Raw genomic sequence first — 27385 nt, 5'->3', positions numbered from 1 at the left:
GCCCAGACTTTTAGAATGAATAATTCGGCAGACCCCACGTACCTAGGGACAACGGGACACGTATAATGCGACCGAGGGCCACTGACATAGCATTACCAAAACTCTCCACTTTAACTCTTGGAAAGCTGGGGACCGAAGACAGGCAACAGTTGTAAGCACGTCGTCATTTAATTTTCATTTTTGCATCCACTGCCGAAGCTTGTTTTCGTCCGAACTTTGAACAACACGGGCGGGGGGGGATGCGATTAGGCTTCAATCCCTTACCGCCCCTAATGAGAAACCCTGCACAAGTCTATGCACTCAACTTCAGCAGCTCACATGCTGGAATTGTAAAATTGAGGCCCGTCGGTGCTCAAGCTAGAAATGATTAATCGACCTCGAGTTCCGACAATGCTGCGATGGCGATGGCAAAATTGATCGGCATTTCACACAATTCTCCAGCAAGCCTTACAGTACCCTCGTGACAACCCAAACTTTCAGTTAATTCAAACAAATTTCAAATTTTTGGTTGACCCACTACGTTTTCACTAATGCTCTATTGTGTAAATTAGGTCAACTCTTTCGCTTGTCCATGCCCAAAAATATGTACTGCCCTGCTCACCAATTTACAGTCATCAATAATCATTAACCTTACATGCAGAAAAAATTTTTGCTCGCGTCTGTATCAGTCGAATTTGCACTTCTCATCGAACACATCTGTGCTTATATTACTAACAGTTGCAGATGAAGCTGACTGCCAACCTAAATGTGACAAAGTGGCTAAACTAGCTGCCCTGGTACTTTGAGAAGGAAGAAGTAAGGGCAAAAAAATTAGCACGGAAGGCTGTGACACGGCAGAGCTGGTGGGCACCTAGCCAGTCTTGGCTCCTCTAGGCTTTTACACTTTCACCTCTCTCTTTTCCACCCTTTGCTATTCTACACACTCCAACCTCAATATAACGAATCCGGATATAACGAAATATTGGTCATAATGAAGTAAATTAAAAATAGTCTTGCAAAAGACAGTGTTAGGAGTATACCTTTGTAACATATTTTTTGATAAACTTATTTTCATGTAAGATTAAATTTTGTTATAACAAGGTTCCAGGGTACTATATGTGGCTATGCTCGCTCTTTTTTTTCTTTCTTTTCTTGTGTCTATTTCTTTTTCTCTGTCTATTTCCTTCTCTGTCTTTCAATCTTTTTCTCCCATTATTTTTCTTTTACGTCTTTTCTCTCTCTGTCTGTAATGCTCTCTCACCTGTTTTTTTTCCTCTGTTGTTTTCCTTCTATCTATTTTCCGTTTGTATTTCTTTCCACCTATTTATCTTTCACTGCACTCACTCTCTAAAGCTTTAGTGGAAATAAGACCTAATATGTTGCTGCATCTTTGACAAACAACAATCAAAACACATGCCACTTCTGTCCTCTCTCACTGCATAAATTTCCACATTTCAATTGATTGATTTGTGGGGTTTAACGTCCCAAAACCACCACATGATTATGAGAGACGCCGTAGTGGAGGGCTCCAGAAATTTTGACCACCTGGGGTTCTTTAACGTGCACCCAAATCTGAGTACACGGGCCTACAAAATTTCTGCCTCCATCGGAAATGCAGCCGCCACAGCCGGGATTTGATCCCGCGACCTGCGGGTCAGCAGCCGAGTACCTTAGCCACTAGACCACCGTGGCGGGGCATCTCCACATTTCAAGGCCTCCAGAATGTATACAATATGTTCCATCACAACACGAATCGATATGTTGACCCAAGTCATATTTATCGGATAACTCTAACAAAAACCTGAAAACCTGGGGTTCCTTTATGCTTGAATTATTTGGAGGCTGCTGTAGTTAGACGCTGTAGCTGAAGTTACTGTTAGCAGGATAGAAGTACCATGATAAATTATAGATAGCATTTTCACCATTAGCAGGTGACTACTACATTTGAGAAGCTTCACGGGACGTCTTTAGAGCACGTAAAGAAATGACGCAACGCACTGATCAGGCCGGACCATTTAGTTTATTTAGCAAACAATAATTATAAGAACCACCTCTTCAATAGTTCCTCTGGTTTTGTCTTCGGCCTGTAAAAGAGTAGAAATGAGATTTCAGCTTTCAGCGTTTTTTAGGTTTTTAACTATTATCGTGCAATATTTAACTTGCATGGCTTCCAATGTACCAGAGCGCTAATGAGAGATGACAGAGATATCGCAAAACCTTGCGACTGTCGTGTGTCTATGTGCGTCATTCAAGCTCTGGCATCGTTTGCACGTAATGACAAACTGGCCCTGCAGCATGTCCGGAACTACCAATGTTTGCATCTAGGTAAATAGCATATCACACATAGCAGAACATAATTAACCAAGTATTTCATTTAAACAGACCCAGTGACACAAATGAAGCATGTTAGCTGCCGCTTCAGGAATTGCGAAATGCACCGATATTGTAACGCAAATGGCAGCACCAAAACGAAGCTTATAATTTTACTCAAACAAGGAAACCATTTTGACTTTGGACTGCAGCAGCACATGGGCACCATTGCTGTGATCAGAAGAGACTTTTCCCTCACGTGGAAGTGACAGCAATGACATGGCATTCCGATTGGTTTGACACGAGTTGAATCAACTATAAAATCTCAAGCAAGAGCCCCCTTCCTTCTTCAGGAAATTTCAAACGTGCGGCCTCTTCTCCCCTACCAAAATTTTCAGTTTCATTACTCCTTTTATTTGCCCGACGAGAGCAAACGAAAACACTGAATGCGTGCATATTCAATAAAGCATTTCATCAGGAGCGTGGGTGTGCCCGTGTTATTCTTAGCGGCTCTTTTGCCATCTTCAATTTCAATCTATGACTGAGCACCCCCAACATCTTGTCAAATTATCTTTGACTGTAAGAGGGAGGGGGAGGGGAAGCGATCGCTTGGAATTTTACAGTAATATTCAGATGGTCACAGCTAAGCCACACTGTCGTGCACTAAAAGTTATAAAAGCACTTCTTATATTTCCCCAGACACACAATGCTTTAAATATGAAATTTTAAAAACAATATAAAAACAACACTAGGTGCACTGTACAATGGCCACCATAAGGCGAGACTTCCGGTACGTCTCTGTTAGAAACACCCAGTAGGTAATTGCAACCATCCATGGACATCAGCCGCACAATCAAATGTGAAAGAGAATGCGTTTTTTTTGTCCTCGTATGCGGGGTTTTGAACTTTGAGGAATAATAACTTTTACTTTTCCATGCACCAGTTTTTATAATTCTTTTTCAGTTGATCTCAGTATCCAACACTACGAGCACTCAATCACTGCAGAATGCAGACAAAAAACATTGCGAGGCCAATTTACTATTTACGCACAACATTAGCAGCTCTATACAAGAGTGAAGACAGCAATGAAGACAGCAAAGTGTGAAAATTAAACACATACCCCAGTTGCGCTCCCGCTGGCCATAGCCATCCTTTTGGTAACCAGAGTCCCTGAATCCTTGAAGGCCTGCAACAATAGTTTTTCACATTTCTCAACACACTGTACTTGGTAAGACAATGAATAAATGGTAACGAATTGAAGTGCTAGCCCATTCAAGGGATAGGTGTAAGGAAGATTACATTAATTTATGCATACCTGCACCCCGACCAAAGAAGGAGCCGAGCTTGATCTCGAGCAGGCGATCGTTGTGGTCGACCAGGTTTGTCACCTTGTCGCAGAGCTGCAAGGCCAGAGCCTGGATACGCGAGGGCTCCGTTTTGTGTAATACCACCATGAGGTTGGGCTCATCCAGAGACGCCTGCACACAACAGCAACAAACGTTAAGAGCTTTCACCAGCATACATGCAATTACCACAACCTGGTTGTTGTAGCTTAGCAACTGCCGTAAGGATGCAGGTGGGTTGCAGCATTTCAGCAGCACAAAACAAACAATGAGCTGCTTCCTCAATCAGCAATTCTAATAATTTTTCCTAGAGTTTCAGTACTTTTTCACATATGTACGCTTTAATAAAGAATCACTACCATAAACTATATAAATGGCCCTAACTAACTACCAGCTCCCTTATAGGTGCAGACCAGTAATGTGTTCAAAACTATCACTGTGGTTGTAAATCAAGCAAATGCTTTTTTTTCTTTTCATCTTGATGTCAATCATTTCAGAACCCAGAAATGTTAGCAGCTGCAACCTGCAGACTTTTCGTCACACACTGCTGGGGTCAATCAAATGAAAAAACACACAAAGTATGTTTCAGAGTGAAAGAAAAATCAACGAAAAAGGTACAGGGGAGGTCAAAAGTTTCCAGGCCACGCTGCCACAAGAATACATGAGATAATGGCCTGAGAACTTTTGACCCCCTAACCCTCGGTACATTCCTGCAACCTGCACACTTTTTGGCACGCACTATTGGGGTCAATTAAAGAAGGAAAAGATCGCACAAGACACATTGCAGAGAGGGAAAGAGCCATGAACACAAAGGCACACTCACCATGAGCTCCTCTCCAATGATCATCTTGCTGATGATGGAGTGGACGACCGACTTGTTGAGCTCGTACATTTCGGCTAGCGTTTCGATGGAGAGCGAGTCGTAGACGCTACTGTAGGTGAATAGGAAAGTGCGCAGGGATTCCTCCTTGATCTTCTGGGCGATCATGGCACGCACAGTGTCCGCCTGGTGGAACAGGTCCCACACCTTGGCGTTCATTTTGGTGTTGATGATGTAGTTGAAGCAGTCGCGCCAGCGGCCCACCCGCATTGCCTTGGAGGCTGCCACCACGTGCTCCCGCATGCTCTCGGGGGGACCTAGGTAGCAACAGGTGAGCGCAATGCGTCGTCCCGTTAGGAAGTCGGGGATTGCACTGCCTTTAGCTTGTGCTTCTGCTACGACACCAGACATCAGCAGCAAGGCGAGAGCGGCTGCGACACTATCTTCTGATGGCTAATAACCGACCCACCAAAAATATAAGGGCAGTTTCGAGCTGACCATATCTCTCTACTTACAATATCTCAACCGCCAGTTCTGGAAAAGTGCAGTAGTATAGACCCCCCCAAAAAATTTTTGATCCAAGAAATTCATGCACCGAAAGCACAATACAAATACGAGCCTTGCCATAATCCGAGGGGTATCCACATTAATTGCACCTAATTCAATGTATCTTTACCTAAATTTAAGTACGCAAGAATTTTCGCATTTCGTCTGTGTCAAAATGTAGCCACCACAGCTGGGATCAAACCCACAACCTGAATGAAGACTAAGCAGTCATGTGTCGTAACCACCAAGTTATCATGAAGATTCAACCTAGACCTATGCAAAACTCCCCCCCCCCCCCCCGATGCACCCAGCACAAAGCAACCCCCCCCAACTGCATCTCATGCAGCACACCGAACCTAAAGAAATACCCTTCTTCCTTGCCCTTTGCAGATGAGGTCACACTGAACGGTGGTAACTATCACATAATGCACTAGCACCTATGATGTTGCATCATTTATGGCACACTGCCATGAACGCTGTTGCCCATAGTGCTCAAAATGTGCACTGCAACACGGGTGAAATCTTACAAAGGTGATTGTATGACCAAAAGCGGATAGCCGTGGTCTCGGAGAGTTTCCGCCTGCGCCTAATCTGACATCCCCTTGGCAGTGACGACATGCTTGCCCGCGTTTAAAAAAGCAGAAAAAAAACATAGCTGAACGTTTTCAGGGGCCATATCATGCTCGCTCAGTGAAACCAAGGATGCACGTGCGCTTGACGTCGGAAACAAAGAGGGAACGACTTGGATACCGCAGAAAACTATTCGGTAGAACGGCAGCAACGCCGGCTCGATGGGTGCAGGCCCGCCTTGCCCGGCTCGCTCGCACGCACAACCCTGCGCAATAACGAGCGCTCACTCTCGCCTGGGAGTCGCCGGGGCCACGAGCGCGCCAGCGCGGCTTCGCGATTCGGGGCAACCGTGGAAAATGCCAAAATGACAAAATCCGAGGCCTTATATCGAGGATGTCTCTTTTCGTTACTTTGTTACATAAAGGACACAAATACATGTGCTGCTATGAAGTGACAACGGGGAATAGAAAAATTTCGTTATACCGATGAATTTGCTATATATAGAGGTTTGTTATAAGCAGGTTTAGCTTATTACACTAGTTCTAGTATACTGAAATGACCGAACAATTAATAATACTCTAATAAGAAGAATCTAACCCATGGTGATAAAGCTAAAGCAAAATTGATTTGTTAAACACTCATGTCTACATTTCATTACCGCTATAACCACCCATGTTTACTTACACTTTACAATGTCGGTATGACACTTCAATGCACAAGCCAATTTTTTGTAATGCTGCACAAGTAAGGCTACTGAATCTTCTCGCTGGCCACATGCAAGCAAGCAGTCAAACTAAGGAGTAGCTGCTTTATTACACAGTTTTCAGAGAACCTATAGTAATATAGCAGTTAAATGAACAATGACTGCCTACATGAACCAGGAATTCCTTTTATACCACTCACCAACAAGCGGCTGTCGTTCTGTGTTGCGAAGCTGGTAGTGGAACGACTTGCTGATCATTCTTTTCCTGCCATCCAGTTCGTGAGCTGCAAGCGAAAAGCAAATGACATCAAGATTATCAAACGGTCACTGATAACAGCAGCAGCAGCAGCAGCAGCACATTCTTATGTTATTAACCTTATCTACCAGGATCCATTAGGAACTTGTCCACAAGGCGTTAACTTATCAGAAACAAGCACACAACCAAACTGTTAGAAAACCTTGCCAAAACATGCTTCTCGTTGTAAGGGTGCTAAAACCTTCCTGTAAAGTTGTTTCCGCCTCGTGGCGTACGTGTCTCGCACATAGGCCACATTCAGAGGTCACAACTATGGAGTCGTAGGTGGCGTTGTTCTCGGGAGCGTTTACCACCACCATCATCATCATAATTAGAACGATGGTGCCGGCAGCGAAGCCTGGCGGAGGCCTTGGTGGCGGCACGGGAGAAAAAGAGCGGGTTTCTTTGGCCGGTGGCGGTTCACCCGAACGGTTGTCTAGAGGTGGGTCTGCAGTGGACGGCACCGCGGGTCGTCTGCCACAGGCCCTCGAATATGTCAAGCGTTGGCGAAGCCGCCTTGTGTGTGTTCATGTGTTTGTTATGTTGGCGAGTGTTGTGCAATGTTGTGTAAGGCTATTTAGTGTTTTGATCCCTATGAATGTTATAATTCGGCTGGCGATATCGTCATTCTAAGAGTAGTTAAATAAATGTCTGCTGTTTGGTTCGTTCCAACCATGTCAACTGCGTCCATTCACACCAAGAGCGTGGCGCTCTCTCATATTGAGACCCCACATTGTCGAAGGCATAGAATCTTATGCTAGAAAGCGAATGAGGCATTAAAGAAAGAAAGCGTCCAGAAACAAAGTCTGCAAATCCCAAAACATATTTCCAAACTAAGCCCCATAGTCTGAGCTCTTTTTCACAGTTGGCAAGCAGTCTCCAAATGAATGAGCATGCTGTCTCCTTTTGACATTTCTGCAAACATTATAACACTACTACTTGCAGAAGGTAATAGGTTGAATACTGATGTCTTCTACAATTCATCTTGCAGAAGGCGTTTCAATTTTTTTTATTGCTTTGCAATAAGTCTCATGAACAAGTCTCATGAACACACTTTCATAATTCCCTCTGTTCATTTATTTTTGTGTATGTGAGCTATTAGCAAGCATCTCTCTTTCATTTACTTTTTTAAACTTATTGTTTATGTTCTACAATTAACACTTTGTTTCTTTGTGTGTATTTATGATCTCTCAAAGCATAAAAACTAAATTTGATCACTCACATACTTTATGCTGTCTTTTATCACAATTTGTTGAAATCTCATTAGACCTATGGCTATGGGACTAGCCATGGTTTGCCCACTTGACAAGACGTGCTCAAGGAAACCTTTTTAGAAAGAACTGGTTGTCAGCAAGACCAACTTTACCAGCCATCTGGGGAATCTCAAGAAGCATAGCAGACACTAGGTAGACACATTCGAGCAGTTCCAGGTTGATGTGCTTGTGGAAGGGCATCTGACGCCGTTTCTCAATCTTCTCCTGCTCGTTCGTACGCTCTTCCTTACGCTGAGGCAGAAGACCCTGCGATATGGGGCAGCAGTAGCAAGTACGTCAGAGACTGAAGGTCAAAGCCTATCCCCCCCGCCACGATAGTGCCCCAATGTAGTAGCTACAACATCAAGGTAGAATACTGCCCCATTCGTTTGTAAACCTTTTTGAATAAAATGCTCCACTCATAACTAGTAGCCTCATGAGTAATCCACATAGACCACAAAATATGGCAAACGTCATGCATTGAAATTGCAATGCGCAAGCTTGACAGCCATGCATAACTGTAGTTCCAGTGAACTTGCCCCTGTTGTCGGTAATGTCACTTTATCACATAAGAAATGCACAGAGAACCAAGCAACATGAGCAAGTGCCATGGAATGCTATAAGCAATTGACATCTCATCTATGTGAAGTCAACACACTTGGATATGGGCTTGCCCAGCCTTCACCAAATCCATGCAACAGGCCCATGACCTCGCTGACCACCCAACCTTGATCACTAGATGTATGGACAGTGTCGGCACTCGCTTCACGAGTCTACATGAAGTGAATATAGCACCATATTGTGCTATGCCTAAGAGCTTGCTTTCGAAACAAAAAAAAAATGCTTTAACCACCAATGATGAGCTTTTCCAAGCCTTTTGTGTCAGCACAAGGTTGCTGCTTGATTCCGGCATCAAGTTCTTTTGTTAGCACTCCTCCAGTTGTAAATGGAACTAAAGATCACTTGAGAAAGCCAGCGATATGCATTAAGGTTTAAAGAGGATAGATTTCGTCACATTACCAATGCACTAAACGGGAAATCCTGGAAAGCTTACTTGGGCTAACATTTCCTTTGCACGGCCACCACTCTGGATGTCCAGCAGGGCGTTGTGAGCGTCACGAATGTTTCCGTGACGGAATGCACAAAGACCCAGCTGAACCAGCGCTCGGTTGTACATGATCTAAACAGAAAAAAGTACCAAAAAAAAGAAGAAACTGCAATAACACAGCAGCATAAACCCTTCACAAAAATATACGCGATGGAAACCATAGGTTGTAAAAAGGAGTCTAGTTTGAGTAATCCATCCTTAAAGGTGTGCCGACACCTGTTTTCGTAGGAGATTGTGCTCTGCCATACAAATCTCCTGTAAACAGAGACGGCTCTAAACAAGTGCGACGCTCGGGAAATGCTGACAAGATGTTTTATTTCGATATTAAAATCAAATTTCTTGCAGCGCACCTACCGACATCGACACTAACTTGGCAACAGTCTACAGTACTAATCCTGGTGACTTCAAGCAGCAGTCTGGCAAGTTGTGATAACCTCAAGCACCAAAACACAAAAATGGCACTTGCGTGTCGCCCTCTCGATTGCCTGCTCGAGCCGTGCAGTCGTGCTGTCACTGTCATCCAGCGTAGAGCACTGCACGGGGCGACTTTTCCGGCCCGAAAACTTCATGCTCCGGCCCGCCCGAGCCCGGCCCGGTGTTTTTAAATACAGCCCATACCCAGCCCAGCTCGTTTCAGCCAATTCTGCCAGGAGCATAATCGAGGCACTGTTTTATATTCAGTAACTGTCATGATACTTGCCGCTTACAAGATATTTTCTAGACTGTCTTTAGAACTTCTTTGAGTGTAATGAATTTAACTGGTATATTATGCGTACTTTCAGGTAATTATGCCCGTAACATAATGGGAAATAATTGCAGGGTAATTAAAATATAGTTTGGCTGTATTATATAAGTGGTGCCCCAGAAAATCTTGTTGTTGTTTTTTTAATTTCAGAGAATGACTACAAAATATACTGCACCCATAAATTGGAAAAAGAAATGGCAGACATTTATAGTTTGAGTCTACATAGTTTGCATGCAAACCAAGTTTGTCGAGTACGGTAAATGTAATAAGTCTCCTACAAGCGTAATTTATTACACCATGCAATTAAAAAAAAACAGCTTTAGATAATTCTGAGAGGACTACCAGGGGGCGAAAACTGCCTATACCTCCTATGTATTCCCTCTCGGCAGTGGCAGAGCCACTTTTATACCACTGGCGGTTGCCGGGCAGCCTACTAAACATAAATGTTGAACAGAAAATTTCTTTCATGACGTTACTGGTGAGGTCCCTAGATATAGGGAAAGGACGAAAATTGGGAGAAGGAGGGTTGCCCTACTTTCCCACTTTGCATGCCGAATCCCTACTTTCCCACTTTGCATGCATGCGCAATGCGCTCGTGCCTTTTTGTTCAAGTCCGCTGGCCGCTTAGCCAATGTGGCCATAAAATTTTGTTAATCTTTTTTTCTAACTTTGTTCGTGTTTTCTGAAGAGGCGAAAGTTAAGCTGACTGATTTCTCGGTAAGATGAACGGCACAAACAAAATGAACTTTTTAATTGCACATTTGTATAGAAAGAACAGACCCACTTAGTGCAAAAGTGTCGATCTATAAAATAAGCTTCAATTTACAACTTAAATATGGACATGACGAGCAAACGTTGAACCCAGAATCCTGTACCAATGAGAAAACTACATATTGTTGGGGCGTTTATTAGCCAGCACACAGCAAGTATACACAACGGCGACAGTAAAGGCCAAGCACGGGCTCTCCGCGCGAGCGGCGTCCTTTTTGGGTAGACCCACTAGAAAGCACTTGAGAGTTCGACCCATTTGAGTGTTCGGAGGCTTCTCTACAATATCAACAATCGCGAGTACAACACATCGTATTTGACTCAATTCACTCTTGTTATGACAGCGCACATAGTTTCCTTGCAACTATGCAGCTTGCAAGACTGTATGACACAAGCAGCTTGGTCCTCTGCAGACACCAAGGAAAGATAAACTTAGTGCGTGCGACCTGTGTACATTCAATTTATCACAGGAGTAGGAGCTCATGTTTCCAGTTTTGATGTGTCTTACTTATCCGTTAATACCCAAACAAATGGCAGAAATTGGGGGGAAATAGTCTGAAGGGATGCAATATTCTTGAACTCCGGGTGCCACAGCAGCCGTCGCACATTCATCCGGTAAAAGGTGTCAATGCACCCGTGCCTATACACCACGCCCCTCTGTTTCAAGGTGTACAGCAGCAAATCAAAATCTTAATCATGAACTTCCTTGTATAAAACTCTTGCTTCCCCTGCGGGAATGCTTGCACATTTTTTAGTGCCATGAGAACACTTGCGCTTCGACATATGAGGACGCTTATGAATTACTGTCGAATTATGGAAAGCACGGTGTCCGTAAAAACAAGCAAAAACTTGTTCTATATGATGAACATTCCAGTTAAATTCTTAACATTTTCGGGTAACTGCCAAGTGCTGAATATTTGCAACTGCCTTGCTAGCACGAAGAATTGGGAACATTTCCATCGCTTGGCGCGCCCGTGATAAGTCACTTCGCATCTCGCAGTTAAAAAGCACCAACAACAGCTCCAGAGTTATTTGTGACTCGCGAGTCGCGTAGTATACGCAGGCGGAGAAAGGCTTGGCGAGCATGCGTGTGTATCTGCATACTCGAAATTTTTCCCTAGATAGCAGCGTGCACGTATTATATACACTATTATGACATTAGCAGTGTACCGTTGCTGTTGCAGCAGTACCACTTGGCAAATCTTTACTTACGGTACGCAAATATTACCGCAAACATATATTACGTGTTTCTTGAAAAAACGTGCAGCATACCAATGGATCCAAATGCCAGACATTATCATGTATGTTCCGATTTCAGTAGATGCTAACGCACTTCAGCTGGTATAAATTAGCCGAAGCCCTCAGCTATGGAATCTTACGTAACCTGGACCGCTTCAGGATGTTAAACCCCACAACACAACAAAGCCAAGCAGCGTAGACATGCCGTTATATTGATATACGAGGTGTTTCAAGGAATTGGTCTAATATAATTTGAAAACTACAAAAAGGAGGCATCTGCATTCTACCTGCTATATTCTCTTTACTTTGCCAGAATGCATTTTCAGATGTGTAAAAACAATAATTTGGCAGTAAATACAGAAATTAAAATAATTACCTTTTTACCAGTCGAGATCACTAGTCGAGTCAAATGGGAGACTTCCTACGTTCTTCCTAAGTTCTTCCTACGAATAGTCTATAGCCATTTTGAAATTTGGGAAAGGCAGCAAGTTGTAATGACCGCTGAGCGATGAAATCTGGCTAATTTAGCTGGGGAAACCGGAACCGATGCACCAAACCATCCACTTCGAAAACACCCTCAATGAAAAGTCAATTGTTTTAAATTGTGTGAAGTCAATTGTATTAATTTACCTAATTACTGCCGTAATAATTTGTATACATCTGAAGATGCCTTCTGCCAAAGTAAAGGGAACAACGCACGCAGAATGCAGATGCCTCCTTTTTGTAGTTTTTCAAAAATGTTAGACTCATTTCTTGAAACACCCCATTTATGAGAGCCAGGCCTGATACGGACCTGACTCGGGCCTGGGCCGGGCCGGACCTGGGCTTTCGGGCCGACCCAGGCCTGTGCAGTGCTCTAATTCATCGTACCAGTGAAGCGAGCTAGAGGAGTCTGTAATATAGCGTACGTGCACGCAAATACGATATATATGCCAATCAGAGGGCAAAGGAATTATTTTATGTTGAATTTGTCATCGTGGCGCCAACATTTTGACGGTCAGTGCCACTGTTTGTTTATCTGCGAAATAGCCTACCATCATCGCTTGATATCTCGTTGATAGTTCGAAAAAGGGTGTTGCTAAGGAGAAATAGCACACTTCAAGCTCCACTTTATTCAATCATGAGTTATTTCATGTCACACAAACAGTTTATCCAATATTTTTATGCCACCAGCAATGGCAATAGCCACAAATTCCAGGGCGATCGGGGCTATCGGGGTGTCAAGAAACAAACCTGCAGCGGGCGCCCACCAGTGGCGCTGCATGTCATGATCCTGCGCGGATGCGGCTGTCGGCACAAACAGCCGTACGGCAAATCACATCTGAATTTGCACCATGTGTCCAGCACTAAAATGATACCATCCAAACGTAGAGCCTCCCTGCCACAACAGTTGCCACATGTAAGGTGCACAGCAGACGAAGCAGACAATCGACAATCAAAGATGCGACGTGCTGACGAGGATACATAACATGTACGCACACATATTACCGCCTGCTGGCGCTACTCATAACCTGTGGTGACGTCAGCGTACAGTAGGAACAGAAACTAGCTTTTAAAAGCATATTGTAAATATTTTTTCATAGCGCACTCACACTTACCGGTACATTTTCTACACTCTCGAGTGCTTGGCCTATCATTTGACGCAAAAAAAGAACAATAAGTGAGAAATTTTGTGTCAGTACCCCTTTAATGAAGCAATCTTAAACTATTACATGCCCAAAATTAGTTCATACAAAATATAAATAAGCCCATAAATTAAAAACACCTGCTAGCTTTCAGCATCAAACTCGCAGAATAAGGAACTTTAAAGACCTTTGTATTCCGACAGACCCGAAAACTCAATTCCTTCCAAGCCATGCTGTTATCTCGAACTCGACCAAGAGCCACACTTTTGTGAACCTCTCGCACCAGTATGTTGATCAATACTTCCACACAAATTAAATCCCTACTGCACTCCCCATGCAACGGGATTTTGCAGCAATTTGAAAGAGGCAAGGATTTTGCAAGAGGCATGTTAAAGCACTATGACAAGGCATTTCAACCCAAAACAAGCTGTTGAAACCGGCTCTTTGATTACACGAAAAGTTCAAGAAATTCCATGACACGTGTCAGCACCACACGTACCTGGGTGGGCACGTCTGCATGCTGGATGCTCTCCTGGAGATGAGACATGAGCATGAGGTCTCGCGCCTGGTACCAGTTGTCGTGCAGTGCATGGTGGTAGATGTGGCAGAGGATGGCCTGCGTACGGATGCGGTCCGTGCTGTCCTTGGCATAGATGAACTTGCACAGCTGCTCCATCTGCTCCAGGCTGTTCTTGGCTGGTGGCTGCGGGGGTGGCTTCTGCTCGCTTTCGGGCACTGCGGCAGGCTGGTCGCCGCCAGCCTCGTTCATAACCGGAGCCTCCGCTGATTTTGTTTCGGGGGCCTTCTCGGGCATAGCCGGCGCTTTTTCGGTGTCTGTGTCTTGCTTTTCGGTGGTGGCATCGCCACCTTTCCCTTTGGTGCGTTGAGCAAGGACAGTAGGGTCGAACTGCCGTGGGGCAAATTAGGATTAAATATTCACAATTAAATGTAATTTTCTGCATAAAATTGACTATTGATACTTACAACTGCGCTAACTAGCCCGACAGCCAGTACTTCAGAAATGTATTTTCTGTTTTAGGGTTGTATTTAAACACATGGTGGCTGCGTGAGGTGTACTACAAAAAGAAAAAAAAAATGCCTGAGGCCAGTCATGTCTGTATAGCTCATGAACAAACGTGAACTTTAGTATAGGACAGGACAAATGCAGTCACATGCAGCCCGAGTTGCTAATGGTAGGTCTGCAGGCCATGGCGAGTGTGTACAAATTTATTCTGACCACCTGACGGTCTCCAATGAGCACCAAATTTAGTAAGTCGAAGGATGTCACTGTATTTCACCCCAAAAAAATGTGGTTGCCATGGCAATAAATCAAACCAATGATGCTCATGAGCTGTGCCATGTATCGTACTAAATTATTCCACATGCTCACCCCCCCCCCCCCCCCGACGCTAAATTGGGGAACTCTAGATGCTTTTACTGTTTGATCAGTCTGCACGAGTGACACTTCTGATCATTGTGACGAACAAACATTGCCCTAAAGGTATTTTAATTTGGTTTTAAAATAAGCATGAGCACACACAGTTTTGAGCACCTTGCGACTTTACCACTAAAATGACGTAGACAACAGCCCTTAGTGGCATTCCAAAAGAAAGCAACTGCTGTCGACTTCACAAACATATGGGGCACACATACCGTATTTACTCGCGTAATGATCGCACTCGCATAATGATCACACCCCTAAATTTTGTCGTCAGAATTCGACTTTCCTTTTCCCCGCGTAATGATCGCACCATGAACTTGCCACATCAACATGTCATGTGCTAAGTCTAGCTGAAGGCGCAGCACCTATCATTGTTTCTGTGATCTGAAGGCGGGCATCACTCTGCTAATGCCGTAAATTTACTGATTTAAATGAAAGCATTCCTTATTTAGATGAAAGAAACTGTTTTCACGCATGTGACGTACTCACAACCTCCATAACTAACGCAAAAAAGAAAAAGAATGCGGTGGCTTCGCTCCACAGAGGGCTTCGCTCCGTCAGCCGCCATGTTTGTTTTGACATCCCACACTGTTACAGGGGCGGCCGCCTGTTGGTCGACCTGTGTTCATCCCGCAGCAATGTTTTTTTTTTTTTTCTCGAGATCACATTTTTTTGTGCGCTTTGTGATTGTCTGTTGAACCGCCGTTCCACCATGGGGCGTTATGCGTCAAGCTGAAGGCACTTGACTACGCGCTACAGCACGGCAAGCGCGCTACCGGCAAACATTTCGGCGTCGACGAAATCCGGATCAGATATTTGAAAAAACAGCGCAACGTGCTCATGGCTACTAACAGCACGCAATGGGCTTTCCACGGACCCAAATCTGGCAAGTTCCCCGACATTTAAAAGGCAGTCCTCGAATTCGTGAAGGACATGCGCAAGGATGGTTATGCAGTATCATTAGATTATACGGACACAGGCGTGCAGTTTCCCAGAGGCTGAGAATAGCCACAAAGGACTTCCGCGCCAGTTCCGGCTGGACGACACGCTTCATGCGGCGGAATGAACTGTCGCTGGCTTTTCCAATGTGCTCGACGGAATGGAAGATGACCCTCTGTGGGACAGTGAAGACACTGCCGGTTCCGACAGGGAATCGTGCGGCGACAACACTGACGCCAGTGATGCTTCGGAGTCTGAATGAACGTTAGGGGGTCAGAGAGGCAAAAACTAAAAGGGCAGTGTGCCATGCATGTAGCTCCTGCGTAATGCGTGCATTTTATTACCAACGTAAGCATTATTTATTTTTATTTTTGGTTACTTTCATGATAGCTATCGTAAGAATTCTGATTAGTGACGTTCTTGCATTTCCGATGCTCAGAATATTTTTTCACGGAAAATTTACCCCGCGTATTGATCGCATCTCGAAGTTGGAGTCAATGTTTTTGAAAAAAAAAAGTGCGATCATTATGCGAGTATATACGGTAAAACCGTGACTGGCACCCAACGAGGGCTATTGTTCCTCGTCTCTTTCACTCGATTGCAGGCTGCTACCAAGGTGGTTTTGGCTGCTTACGCCAGGAATGCTTTTCCTTGAAGAGGACACGCTCAAAGCACCCATGTCAATTCATTCTTCACCACACGCGGGTCCAACATTTGAAAACTGCGCATTCAGAGTCACCAAAGCTTGAGTGCACATGGTCTTGGGCACCCGCCCACTGTGCGGTGCTAGTTTCTCATGAACTTAGGCGGGCATTTTGAAGCGACACTAAAATTGGTCATATTTACTGACACTAGGATTAATTATATGATATTTTAAAGCATTTACCATTCAATTTTGGCATTACTGGACACAAGGCTACAAATTACGATAAAAAAAGTTACGAACAAAAGTTTTGCTGTCAGGGGTCCTTTGAAAAACAAAAATCAAGCACGCAATGTTAGCACTCCTTTGAAGTCCTCGTAAACGCTAGCTAAAGCTACACACGCCTTTAAGGTCTTCTATACCCTAGTGAAATCGGCACACACCACTTCCGAAACAGAAAACGTTCTAGAGAGCCCTCACAACTCTGCAAGTTTCCTCACCTTGTAATAGAGGTGCTCGATGCGACGAAGGTAGATGTGGCAGAGTTCTGAAGCAGAACCCCTGCCTTCCAGGTAACCCTGCAGCCGCTCTATGATGTCGCACACATTCTTCTCATCTTTCAGGCGTTCCACATATTCTGGCGAGTGGGCATCACAACCCTGGTTGCAGGATACAAAAAAAAGAAAACATAAGGGCAAGTACTCTCATCTAACAGACTGGGAACGAAGAACATAAAGCATTTGTGACACTTAAAAACTACCACAAAAATAATCCCCAAGTGAAGCTTTCGTCACTCTCATATTAAATTTGGGAATTTCATTGTCTTCTCTAATCTACGAGAGCTTGCAAACATATCCACAGCTGAGAACTTCTGTTTTTGTGCTTGGTAATGTATCAGTATACAAATTTTATCATCATCGACAATGTAGCCATTAGGACAAAGCTTCGTTCCAATGTTAAAGGAGACCTCAATATGCTAGTGTTGGCATGCATTCTGCTCAACAACAGTAGGAAAAATACGAAGGGCTTCACGGGCTAATGCTTTTTCTGATAAGTAACAATTAACATCTACAGTCATCGTTCGATTTCTCAAACGCCTGAAATTCCGGACATGCACGATTTCTCGGACTCATCTGCGGCAACATCAAGTTTCCCATAAACAGATAGATAGATATGTGGGGTTTAACGTCCCAAAACCACCATATGATTATGAAAGACGCCGTATAGTGGAGGACTCCGGAAATTTAGACCACCTGGGGTTCTTTAACCTGCACCCATGTCTGAGCACACGGGCCTACATTTCCGCCTTCTTCGTAAATGCAGCCACCACAGCCGCGACCTGCGACCTGCGGGACAGCAGCCGAGTACATTAGCCACTAGACTACCACGACGGGGCAAGTTCCCCGCAGAGACAATGTATCACAAAATTTCGGAGGTTTATAGCTTTTGCCACTCGATTTTCCGGACTTTTTACCACTAATCGCACACTCCAGCTATTATTGCCACCATCTTGGTCGTTTGTGTACCCTTAAACCCACCATACTCGCATCCCAGGTGCGGCCAGCAGCACCGCGACGCGGCTGCTGTGGTCATACCTTCGAAACCGCAAATGCTGCAAGCTAGCGCACGCGAATCCATTGCCAGCCGCACTTTAGTCAAACCTGTGGCCACAGCCACATGGTGCTGTGCTCCGACAATGAGAAAAGATAAGCTGTTAACCTGAAGTCTGCTGTCGACATGCTTACAGACTCGTGAAAGGCAGTTAAGCAACTGCCTTTCACGAGCAACTGCCTTCGTAATTGTTTTCACCATGCGAGCTTCATACTTTTCGCAAATCGTTCTTAAGGTTCTAGGAAATCGGACGTTAACTAAACTTTGTGAAAGCAGTGAATCCGCAAGATTGTGAAAAGCTACCTAACAAAACAAAACCTTTCATAATATGGCATGCTTACACATAGTATGAGCTAGGACTTCCATAAAAAGAAGACCTTAGCATTAAGCCACAAGTGGACACAGATAGTAGTCAAGTCCCACTTGCAAGCTCACTACACGTAAAACACGGCTAGATGTATCACTCAGTGGAAGCGATATTTCACCTGAAGAATTTTGGTGAATTCCTCGTCCATACGTTCAACCACAGTGAGGATGCATCCCTTAACTTTGTACGGTGGTGTCACCAGACTCTCAGACTCCTCCGCAACATGCTCGCCAACCGAGATGTTGCTGTTCTCGATCAAAATGTCGAGAAGCATGTTGATGAACTCCAGGCACCTGTGCACATCAATGAAAACTCACTTTGACACACAGCATCACTGTACTATTCATAATTACTGCCACAGGCTATTAATTCAATTAGGAATTGAAAAAAATCAGTGGCAGCTAAACTTCTAGGACACTTTCCAGGAACAGAGACTATGCTGCACTTATTAAATTGACTGCTATGCAACTAAATCTTGAAAGATACATTTTTCAAAAGGTAAAAATAGAGCTTGTTTTCTTGCGTCTCTCTCACAAATTTTTAAAAATGCAATGTTTCCATTTAACCACTGCAGCACTCGGCACGCATGACTTCCCAAGAAATGTGGGTTCCTTTCAACTCACTTGTGCCACATGTCGAGCTTCATGCAGGTTGCTATGTTGGGGTTGTAGTCGAAGATGGCCGACACAACAGCAAAGACTATTTTCAGTTGAAAGCCGGGACCCAGGTTATGGGCTTGCGAGATGGCCAGCAGCTCGCTGAGCAGCTCAATCTGCTCCGAACGGTCGGTGCCCTTCTTGCCTCGAGCGGCCATGATTTCATTCAGCTTCTTCAGCACAACTTGGTGGTTGATCTCAGCGTCCTTGGCAAACATCTTGGGTTTCTCCTGCGCATCCAATGTTTTGGCATTGGAAAGTGCTTGCGGAACTTTGCGAGACAAATTTTTCTGAAGCCACAGTAGATTTCAGATGTACCATGCAGCTACAACACAGCAGCCGGAACCACTGCCTCACACTACGGGTGCTGTCCGGAAACTTTGTAGATGCATTGCATTAACAAACACAAAAAACAAAAACAAAGATGCCCGCTCGTTCTCACCACCCCCAACGCTTTCGATTTCCGATGGCTATATGTACAGTCACATTCCATACATCTTGCAACACGGGAGTGCATGGCCTTGTGACTGCGCGTAGCTTTAGCCATGCCCTCATTCACCCAACTAAACTACCCTATTTACTTGCATAATAGGCATCATTTTTTTTTTTTTTTTCGGAAAATCCGACTCCAAGTTAAGATGCGCTTATTACGCAGAATAAAATTTCTCAAAAGTTTGTTTCCTACTACTACATCATATACCGTAGCCGGACGCACGCATTCCATGCGTAGCTTGCTAACCAGCTAGCAGCCGGAACCACGCCGGCGCCAGTGCAGAAGTTACTCCGACACCCAGGCAACCACCCTACTTTCTCACTCGACGAGCCCACGGAGCTGGCGCAATCCTTTTCTCTTTTTTTTTTTCTCACTTCAGTTAACGTAAGAGGGCGTCCAATTGCAACCATGCAAATATAGTACAGTAATACTGATCACGGGCAAGCTCGAGGTGCGCCTATTATGCGCAGTAATAAAAAAATCTGATTTCTTGTGACAAAACTGGGGGTGCACCTATTATGTGAGTAAATACAGTATATTTCCTTACTTGGCTATATTCCATTTCGATGTGGATGTGAAGGCTTGTGGAAGCTGTGGGTGATCCTAAAGGGCTCCTAAACCATATCCGATAAATTTTTAATGCTTCAAGCAAATGCACACACCAAGTTCAGAACCTAGTCACGATCAACAATGCCAAGCGTGGCAACACTACGCTGCGAGCACCCCACAAATTCCTAGAAGCAGTCCCTTTTCCTCTCCGTGCCTTTCCGTAATCTTCAGTGTTCATTGTGCCATCAACATTCTAATCTGCCCATGCCATCCACATGATGAACCTGTTTGTCTGCACACCGGTATGAGCACTTGCTGCTCTTCCTCCTTACACAAATGGAGCCTAGCGAAGAAAAGAGCGAAACAAGGGAGGAACTTTTATAGATCTTGAAATGCATGTAGCTCAGCTATTATGGCACCCTTTCAAAAAATTCTCATAACTACGTATTCATTGCAGACTTACACACAGCCACAACAACACAATTAAATTTCAACCTCTGAGTGGATTAGATAGCAAAAACCTGCATATTCCAAGTCACACTTAGCATGACAGTACATAGTATAAACAGTAACTTGTTAGTCTACTAAAGTTAACTCCCTCACCTGCTACATCCGCAAATAATGCAGCCAAGAAAAGCACAAAAAATTTTATTTGCAGTTTCAATTAAAGCATACAGATAGCCTAAGAAAAGATGAACTTCAGGTACAATAACTAGCACCCAGCAAGAGTGAAACCCACAATCTTATCACGATGTGCGCTTCTCACAGCCAACTGCAATACGAGGTGGTTCTACCATCCACGTTATGTCAAGTGAAAAGAGGAGTGCTTGCCAAATTTGTGTCGTTAATCGCCCCATGGTCCAACCCAAATAACAGCGTTCAATAAACAGGCTAGCCTTTCCTAACACCGTTCTCGTTTTGTTCACACAGCTTGCAGACGACGCTGCTACCGCTATGGTGGAAGGATGGGCACTTTGCTTCAGCGCTTCGTCCCTTGTCTCGTAGATCGAGCGTTGTTGGTAAACATTGAAGGCAATACAAGTGCACGTACTTGGACAGATCTCTGCACTAAATCAGTGTACGAGGAAACGACAGGAGCGAAGAAGCAAAGCAAGAAACGAACACCAACCATGATGAGCGGCACGCCACCCTTGACTTCCTCCCATCCTTCCTCGTCATCCTCACGGCGCTTGTCCTTTTGCTCTCGCTTCTTCTCACGACGACGCTGTTCCTTCTGCTCGTCCTTCTCACCACCAGCTCGGCTGTTGGGGTAGGCCAAATTCAAGATTCAATTAACATGCCAACACGAACGATTTGCACAGGCAAGCCACTAATGCCATTAATGAGGGCTGGTGGGCCCTAACGAAAAATGTGTGGGGCAGCATACAAAACTCGCTACGAGGATTATCACAGATGGACTAAAGCTGCCACTATTTGCAATATTATTTTGACGAGGCACAATGCTCAGAGTGGCGCGAGTTATTGCAAGTTGGTCAGGCACACTCTTTTCGGCGCTGTAATTTTAACTCTACCTTTACTTTCAAGATGTATTCAAGACAGGAGAGTCCCATGCGAAACCAAAGTAGGCTTGGGGTTTTCCGGTTAGCCGCATATGCTAAGCGATTAAAAATTTTTTAACAAACTGTTCAACACGATGGTCATGGTCCGCTACATAGGCCGAGACAAAGTCACATCTGAAAAGATGCCTCGCATTTTCACTAGCTGTCACGGGCACATATACAAAAGCGGTAATGAAAATAGGAACCGTTACTGCATGGCATGAGAAAAATTGAGATTTTTGTTATTGTTACTGCTATTTAACTTCTCCTGCATAAAGATCAACCTCGATACAATAGCAACAGATGTCACAAAGTAGACCTAGAATGTTTTTTGCCCATCTCAGGAAGCTGTAAATATGTGGTTTCTCATAATTGATGTGACTAAGTTATTTCACATTAAATTTGATTTATCATACATTAAAAAAATAATTAAAGGCCAAAATGTACAATTACAAAGGCAAAATACTAATTCATCATGATAGCAATGTTATTTACAGGGGTAATGGAAAAAAAAAATTTATATTTAAAGAAAAGTAATCAGTAAAGAAAAAATTAATGGCTCAATCATTGAGGTCTAAAAATAAGAATATAAAGTCAACGAAACATCACACACCGACACTGTTCATAAGGCAAAGCACATCACTGATGCTGCATATCCTTATTTCGCCAAAGAAACCTTTGAAACACATATATTTTGTCACCCAAGGTCACTGTTTTAAGCAAGAATCATCAAACTGCTTATGAAGCCTTTTTCATCAAATCCACCAAAAAAGACTTCTCGCATCAAAGTGAGAAGTTGAAAGACAGCAGTATTTCAGGTTTTACAACATTTACACAACACAAAACCATAAAGCAGCGTAAAACTAAAGACACTCACTTCTTCAAGAACTTGTTGGCCAGGTTTCCGCCATACTTTTCGTCGTCGCTCGACGAAGAGCTTTCACTCTCATCCGATGATCCCCAATCCATTGAATCGTCATCCGACTGTAAGATAAAAAGGAATCTTACACAGAGCAAAGTTGAAGTTCGACAAGACAGCATCTGAATACATAATGCAAATGGAAAAAAAAGAAGTGACCTTCAAAAATAATGAATCTGCAAGAAACACTTTACCTCGTCATCAGAGCCACCCTTGACGAACTTGGATTTTGCATCGTCTTTATCAGCTTTCGAGGACGCCTTCTTTTTGAAGCTCATCTCGTCGTCAACATCAGAGTCTGAATGCAACACAGAAATATGCAGTTAGAACCACCTATAGTGGCAGGCACTTCTGAAAAATCCAAACTGTCACGTTATAAAACAAGCCAATGTACCATAGCGACAAAAGCGTCAAAGATCATTGGACCAATACTGTAGCGACACTATAGAAGTGTACTACACAGTGAAATTAACACAGGATGAAACAAATAATCTACCACTTTGCAAACGATAAAACATCGTGCTGCCACTTTAAAGAGAATTAATGGCAAAAACAACCGCACCTCACAGTTATCACGAACAAGAACATAGCTAATTATATCGAAATAAAAGACAGGCGCCAATGTCACACTCAAGCTCCCGCACCAGCTTGTTGTGATGAGTATTTCGACTCAACTACCTCACACCTAAACAATTTCTTGTCAAACATAAGAAACACCCCACTCTAAAGGAGCAAAAAATTTAACTAGTTTCATGAACTTTCAACTGCTTAAAGTGCCCCAAGGATGAGAATATGCCTCTAATTAGGTAACCTTACAGGCTAAATGCCTCTAAATTTGTAACCTCATAGACCGAATCTTTCAGAATGCAAAGTAGTAGATCTTTATCTGAAAAAATCAGCTAGGCATGACAACAAGTCATCAAACTCCACAACATTACAGCAAGCCGATGCAGGAACATTAGCCCAGTGGCATCAACCAGCACTGTGTTTCTGCACTTTTTCGAATTTACGAAGCCTCTCCCTGGGCTTAGAGCAGCTTTATTTGGAATTGCAGGGTTCAAATTACTTATGTGAGCTTATGTATCTCTTTGTATTCTCACATAGAATGAATAAACAGAAAGGGTTTTAACACACCCTTGTCTTCGTCATCCTCACGCTCTTCGTCTTCTTCTTCTGGATTCTCACGATATTTGGCGATGTCAGCCTCGTGGTCCTTGTTGTACTTGCGCAACTTCTGCCGCAGGGTGGCCAGTGACTTGGAATTGTTCTTGGACATGTTCTTGCGCCCCTCACGGTCCTCCCAGCACTTCAGTTTGAATAAGACGGGGAAAAAACAAACATGAGGCCGCCTGCCCCATCTCTATTCTCGCTGTAGCCACACCAACAGAGAAACACACCAATTCTGAAAACAGTCAACAACTGGCCAACACACAAAAGCAATGGACAATTCTAGGAAAGGATTGACAATTGAACAAACTCTTCCTTCAGTCTGAAAAGAATTTCTCAACAGCACTTCATCAGTAGCAACATTTCTAAAAGTCCACTCGTTAGCATTGTATGAGTGTGCTATGTTATGTTTACACTGTCAACCTGTTTTCCATTATCCACTAATGAAGTACTTGTCTCACTTTCCGGTATAATATCCGAACACAAGACCAAGTTTCTGTTCCCGCAGAAAGTGTTCCACAGAAACACTCGGTAGATGACAAATGATTTAAACTGCCTAATGTAGCCAACAGCTAAACTAGCCGTTAAGCTAGCAAAATCTTCAGAGTAAAGTGCTATGCTATCACGGTATAAGCCAATTATCAAGGCAGAACATGCTTCAGAAGAATTGCAAAGAGCCCAACAAGTGCCAACATGTGCTATCCGACTTCGTACCTCCGTCACGAAGTCTTCGAGCTCGACAAGGCTCCGAATGAAGAACTTGGGAATGTTGCCCCCTTCTTCCTTATCAATGACCACTTTGGCTTTCTGAAAGGCCTTTGTCAAGTTTTCAAAACCTGGAAAAGTAAATGTTCAGATAATCATTGAGCGGAAGACAAACCACAAAAACAATTGCTCAATAAAATTTACTGAAAACCGAATAGCAACTAGACAGACCTGCTAGGAATAGCGAACATAAGTAATTTCCTGAACTAATATCCCTGAACATGGGGTGTCACTGGAGCTAACGTTCTTCAAGTGGCCTTGTCTTTTTCAAAGCAGCATAGAATATTGGCTTGAATGTATTGAATATTGGCTTGAATCTTCTCCCAGAATATTGGCTGCATCTTATTCTCAAATTATTATTCCCTGAAGCAAAATTTCTGCATATATCAATTTTATTACAGTCACTGTATGATGACAAGGCTGTCTATAGTTGCTTAAAATTTGAAACAAAGATCTTTTAAATAATATGTATAACCATGGCATCCATCTTGCCAGTGAATCGATGCTACGAGTAGGTCAGTTTTGAGTTTTTCGAAATAATGACAACATATTGAAACCAGTGAATGCCAGTGCCCAACCGCTTAGAAGGACTGACGACTGGGCAAGTTGGTCTGCTACTACCACGAAACACGCGTGTTCATATTACTACGAAACAGATGAGAAAGGACCACAACTCATTGTGGTCCTTGCTCGTGCTTTCGTCTTACTTTGTGGTGCCGTTTAAGCAGTATGAATCAACAAAACTTCGAATGTGAAACATGTTTCAGTAAAAAAAAAAAAAACTCACTTGTTAAAAGTTTACTCATATCCTTGATCTTTTTGTGGTTCTTGATCTGTTTGATGATGTCAGTCAGCTCCTCAAACCTGCAAAGCAAACATGGCAGCTATCCCATTAGTAGCACAAACATGATTGCACCACATCCTTTCATGTACAATTGCAACCTGAAAAACACCTAGAGCAGGTGCTTTAGAAAATGCAGGCATGAGCACGATTATGTGGAAGAGCCCTGTTAAGCTTCACATCTAATTTTCTTTACCTTTTCTCTCGTGTGCTGCGAACAACACGCTTGGCTTCTTCCTCATCATCGCTGAAGGCATATGCCCTGTGGGAAAAAAGACACAAGTGAGCCTCCCATTCAACACAAAAAAGATAGACACATAACAGAGCTCTTCAGAGATAACTCCAAGACGTTTTTAGCACTGCAACCAGTATCAGTCTACCCCCTCCTCTGTGGCTGATGCAAAGTCAGTCGTACGGATAAGTAGACTCCTGTCTCATTGTAATTTCACTGCCCATTGTGCTCTGTACCCTACAAACTACAAATAATGTTTTTGGTGTGTTCAACGCTAACAAATAACCCGGGATTGGAAAACATGCAGGGTACATTACATCACTTCAAGTGGGCACTTCATTTGCTGCTAGCCAAGTCAGACTAAACCAAAGTCTCTATGAATTCATGCAGCTTATATATGTCAATGTAGAATCAATGCTACATGTTCGAGGCATACAAAATGGGAGGAAGGGCGTGGGATGTCGGGCAAGCTGTTTACCAATGACGCTGCCCTCTGCCTATCATGGTTCAAGCTGCATATGTGCCGTGGCCTGACAGTGCTGTGAATTAGCAACATCTTTCAATATAAATATTCTAAATGAATGCCACGAAGGCATACAGAAATGCTAACGGTAAAAACACACTGCCGAGTGTGACAGTCGGCTCTGCCACAGCAACACACAACGGTTGGCATCACAAGCTTAAGCAGCGAAAGTAAGGCGCGTTATAACTCGAGTTGGCCAACTAGTCACCGGGAGAAAGAGAATATCATTATCTCATGCACGACGGACTACTTACGATGTGATGGCTGTTGCCTTCTGCGGGATCTGCTCCTCCTCAGATGACTCAGATTCGGACTCAGAGTCCGATCCGGTGGCGAAAAATCTGCTCATGGCTAGCGGTTACCTGAAAAGAAACGGTCGAACATCAACACGGCCGGCCTCAACCTGACCGCTCATATTGTGCACGCGTTAGTCAGCTGCTACAAGTGAAGGACAAACGAATCTGCTATCTTTTACATACTTACCCTAGTTTTGACAACCCGGCAATGGAACTTGCATACATCGATACCATATTGCGTCAGCGCTGTTCACGCGCTTACAATGCATAAGTAAGCAACTCGTTGAAGTTTCGTAATGGATGTGAACCTACTCGCATGCATAACTGTCCATAACTACAGCGCCGATTTTAAAGAATTCCACTGACATACGGCTAGCAGGGCGAGTCACTTCGGCGATCGCACTCGAAACGTCCGAGCGGCTAATAGTAAGTCCACAACTCTAAGCTGCGCTAAACGGGTCTCGAACCCTTTTTGCACGAATACTACGATTCGCGTGTGTTTACAATGACGAAAATGCCAGCGTGACCACTTCGCCAACGTTGAAATAACACCAGTGATCAGCGGTCACGCCGGCTTCCATGCCGCCGATGAGAGCGACGAAACGCCGTGAATCAAGCAGCTGCCGCCGGTTGACTCATCATCGCCGTTGATCACTAATCATAAAGTCAACTGAGCGTTACTAATGAGAAGAATACTTACTTTCGCACTCGTAAGAAAGCTCACAAACTCAGAGACAGGCTTAACACACGTAAAACACGGCAACGGAGCTACAAGTGAAAGAAGGAAAGTAGGAAAACAAAATATATACCAAAAATCGTCTGCTCAACGTTGCTAACATAAACAATAGACAATAACCAAAATGAGACGATGATCACTTCGAAGCGAAAAACAAGTTTTCACTAATGTTTAGTGCAAATCATCATAATTGTAAGTACTAGTGTGATTATTTTATGCTATAGAGTATGAATAGCACAGATGAGCACTGGTAGTTGATGAGCACTTTAATTGATTTGGCGTAAGACATTGGCGGGAAATTCGTGTGTTTTGAGTGGTGTAACTTGTTTAACTTCGGTTGAGTA

General features: G+C 43.7%; 1 protein-coding gene across 1 annotated transcript; it reads right to left on the bottom strand.

Moving 5' to 3' along the window:
• Positions 1-1980: 1980 nt before the first annotated feature.
• eIF3c (eukaryotic translation initiation factor 3 subunit c) lies at positions 1981-27127 on the bottom strand. Its single transcript, XM_037426077.2, has 20 exons — positions 27006-27127; positions 26264-26371; positions 25451-25516; positions 25201-25277; positions 24363-24484; positions 23616-23787; positions 22676-22779; positions 22440-22546; positions 21133-21265; positions 18929-19191; positions 18424-18598; positions 16828-16986; positions 13804-14211; positions 8874-8999; positions 7933-8086; positions 6472-6555; positions 4456-4769; positions 3605-3767; positions 3410-3475; positions 1981-2063 (listed from the first exon to the last, which is right to left on the bottom strand). Exons 2-20 carry the CDS (start codon positions 26356-26358, stop codon positions 2035-2037), a joined length of 2817 nt encoding a protein of 938 aa, XP_037281974.2. The 5' UTR covers positions 26359-26371; positions 27006-27127; the 3' UTR covers positions 1981-2034.
• Between the last annotated feature and the right edge of the window lie 258 nt (positions 27128-27385).

The sequence above is a fragment of the Rhipicephalus microplus genome, chromosome 3, assembly GCF_043290135.1.
Source record: "Rhipicephalus microplus isolate Deutch F79 chromosome 3, USDA_Rmic, whole genome shotgun sequence".
Taxonomy (NCBI): Eukaryota; Metazoa; Arthropoda; class Arachnida; order Ixodida; family Ixodidae; genus Rhipicephalus; species Rhipicephalus microplus.
This window is presented reverse-complemented; position numbering and strand designations above follow the sequence as displayed.

Bases quoted from the DNA above. Each gene is read 5' to 3' on its own strand.
- eIF3c (XM_037426077.2), bottom strand. From the start codon at position 26,358: ATGAGCAGATTTTTCGCCACCGGATCGGACTCTGAGTCCGAATCTGAG. The intron at 24,485-25,200 runs GTGAGTTTTTTT...TTACTTTTCCAG, and splicing joins TATGAGTAAACTTTTAACAA to GTTTTGAAAACTTGACAAAG. The intron at 8,087-8,873 runs GTAAGCTTTCCA...CCCATATCGCAG, and splicing joins CAAAGGAAATGTTAGCCCAA to GGTCTTCTGCCTCAGCGTAA.